This window comes from Contarinia nasturtii, unplaced genomic scaffold, assembly GCF_009176525.2.
Source record: "Contarinia nasturtii isolate CC-2019 unplaced genomic scaffold, AAFC_CNas_1.1 Cnas_scaffold_1820, whole genome shotgun sequence".
Classification (NCBI taxonomy): Eukaryota; Metazoa; Arthropoda; class Insecta; order Diptera; family Cecidomyiidae; genus Contarinia; species Contarinia nasturtii.
Window position 1 is genome coordinate 1 of NW_022199151.1, and position 2,393 is coordinate 2,393.

Sequence of the window (2,393 nt, forward strand, 5' to 3'; positions counted from 1 at the left end):
CTTGAACCTAAACTCACAATCCAAATTATCAGAAATCGAAAAAATTAACAGAGAAAGTTTCATCATTAAACTCTCAAATATTTTTTCGAAACAATCAGCCATTATACGCGTGATACTCTGGAATGGGCTTAAATAGTATAAATACTTTTGCATCTCACACATTTCACTATATTTCAAATTCGGTAACGAACGAAACAGTTGTGGAACGATGAGACAAATTTTGCTCTTGACATTTTTGTCGTTTTTAGCCCCAAACGAGGTAAGAATTGTTAAGCTTGATATATAATATATATATAAAATATATAGTGTTTCCACTGTATGTATTGCAACATTAAAAATGTTTTATTTTTATTTTTTATCAACTGCAGGTCTTCATCAAAAGTGCCACAGGGCAGTCTTCAACCTATGAGGACCTATGTGGTACTTTCAGTATAAAAGCTCAACAGACTCTAGAAATAGAAAAAACCAAATTGGATAAGTTATTTAAAGGAAAAACAATCTTATGGCATGTGGAGTTATTGCCTCTGTTCTCAATATGTGAACCTGGCTTAACGTCTGAAATTATTGCTTCCTTGGATCACATCGTTGAAATTAACGCAAAGACGATTTCATTGACGAGCAATATACTTTCATTGAAGAGCAAAAGAGTAACGATGGACGCATTATGCGACAACATCAAATCGCATCTTACGTTAAATTCAACGTCTTCACAGATAATGCCAGCCGATATCGAAAACGTGTACTCAACATGGCGAAATGACTATCTCAAACAGATAGATTTGAAAAGAGTTGCCATTAATCTAAAAAAATTAAAAGAAAAGCATGGCCAATTTAACCAACCATTCACGAATGAATGGCTGCTTGTAAATCAAGCAAAAGCTGCTTTTCAGAAAGAATCAAACGCAATTTTCCTTGCGTTTACAAATACGGTGCTCAATGGAATAAATGGAGATGGAGTTGCTGAAATCAAGAAAGTAAAGGGCATTTTCTTAAATTACACACAAATACAAGCTGAAATGATAAAACATCTCTCTGAAGCAGTTAAAATTTTAGAGGAATTTAACATCCGACGTGAAATGTGGGCAAAATTTTTGGTTGGAGTACCAAATATAAAAATCTAATTCAAATCTTTCACATTTGAAAAAAAGTCTATTAATAATTGTAAATGTTCACCTTTTTTAATTAGACTATATTCAATGAATAATTAATAAAAAAACAAATGTTTTGTATTTTCATGGAATCATCTTAGACTTTAATAACATCTGTCGATTTTTATTGAATAAGAAAACAAAAATTGAAATAAAAGAGAACGAATTTCTTATTGCTAACTAGATGACATTTTTGTGAGGTTCGAATAAGTATCGAATGAATTATCATTTGATCGCTCTAAATGTGTACGTTTTCTTCGAAATGAAAAAAAGTACCGAAATCGATGGAGTATGTCATCTAAATCACAAGCGTTTTTTTTAATTAAAGGAATGGGTTGCGAATCAAACTTTTTAAAATCAAGTTGACTTTCAGAGCGAATGGCAGTCACACCGACTCAAGTGATGAAAATGTATATTTATTTATTTGATACGCTAGAAAATGTGCTAGCGCATACATTTGTTTTCAAACCTTTTTCTATTCCCAAGCGGCGATAGGCAATTTAAATTCAAATGTTAAAAACGAATCGAAGCCACGTTGAGCACGTCAAAGTGTGACAATTTTTGTACCGAACAACGTATTCTGATAAAACATTTATGGAATGATAATGCTCATTACATAAACCACCATTTCGAATAGTTTTGCAATCGTTGGTATTATCACAACTGGCCGGTAACTCGATGCATTGCTTTTTTCCAGATTTAAATATTAATACTATTTTAGAATTGAATGCTTTAGAATTAAAACAACTTTTTGTTTGGTCGCATATCGAAACGCGACCCAAAACGGTTGCATATCAATGCGAGACAATATTTTGTTATAAAAGGAATAAAAAACATTGACTTTGTATTATACAAAATATGTAAATTTCGTTTTGTGCTGATAACTAGCCACTGTTCTGCCATGTTTTAGTAACAGAATTTTGTTTCGCTTTGATATGCGACGCGATTCGACGGTGACATTTGAAAAACAATACGAAAAATATTTCGCACTCATGACTGCAGACACATAATCTTACTCTAAACGGTGTGTACGATATAAAGAGAATAAACTGCGAGATAGCATTTGACAACGATTTGAGTGACAGAGATGACAAATTTTTACGTTCTGTTCACACGAGATGATATAGACCACTTAGTTGTTTTGAAGAATTGAGAAAAAAATTGTATTTTTTTCACTTTTTGTGCTCTATATCGAGTCTTCGAGAGTTTCATATAATGTTTTTAGCTTTACCTTTACGATATCGT

At 32.2% G+C, this 2,393-nt stretch overlaps 1 protein-coding gene across 1 annotated transcript; it reads left to right on the forward strand.

Annotated features, from left to right (window-relative positions):
* Positions 1-137: 137 nt before the first annotated feature.
* Positions 138-1,240, forward strand: LOC116347329. The gene is made up of 2 exons (XM_031777890.1): positions 138-259; positions 369-1,240. Exons 1-2 carry the CDS (start codon positions 209-211, stop codon positions 1,119-1,121), a joined length of 804 nt encoding a protein of 267 aa, XP_031633750.1. The 5' UTR covers positions 138-208; the 3' UTR covers positions 1,122-1,240.
* Positions 1,241-2,393: the final 1,153 nt, after the last annotated feature.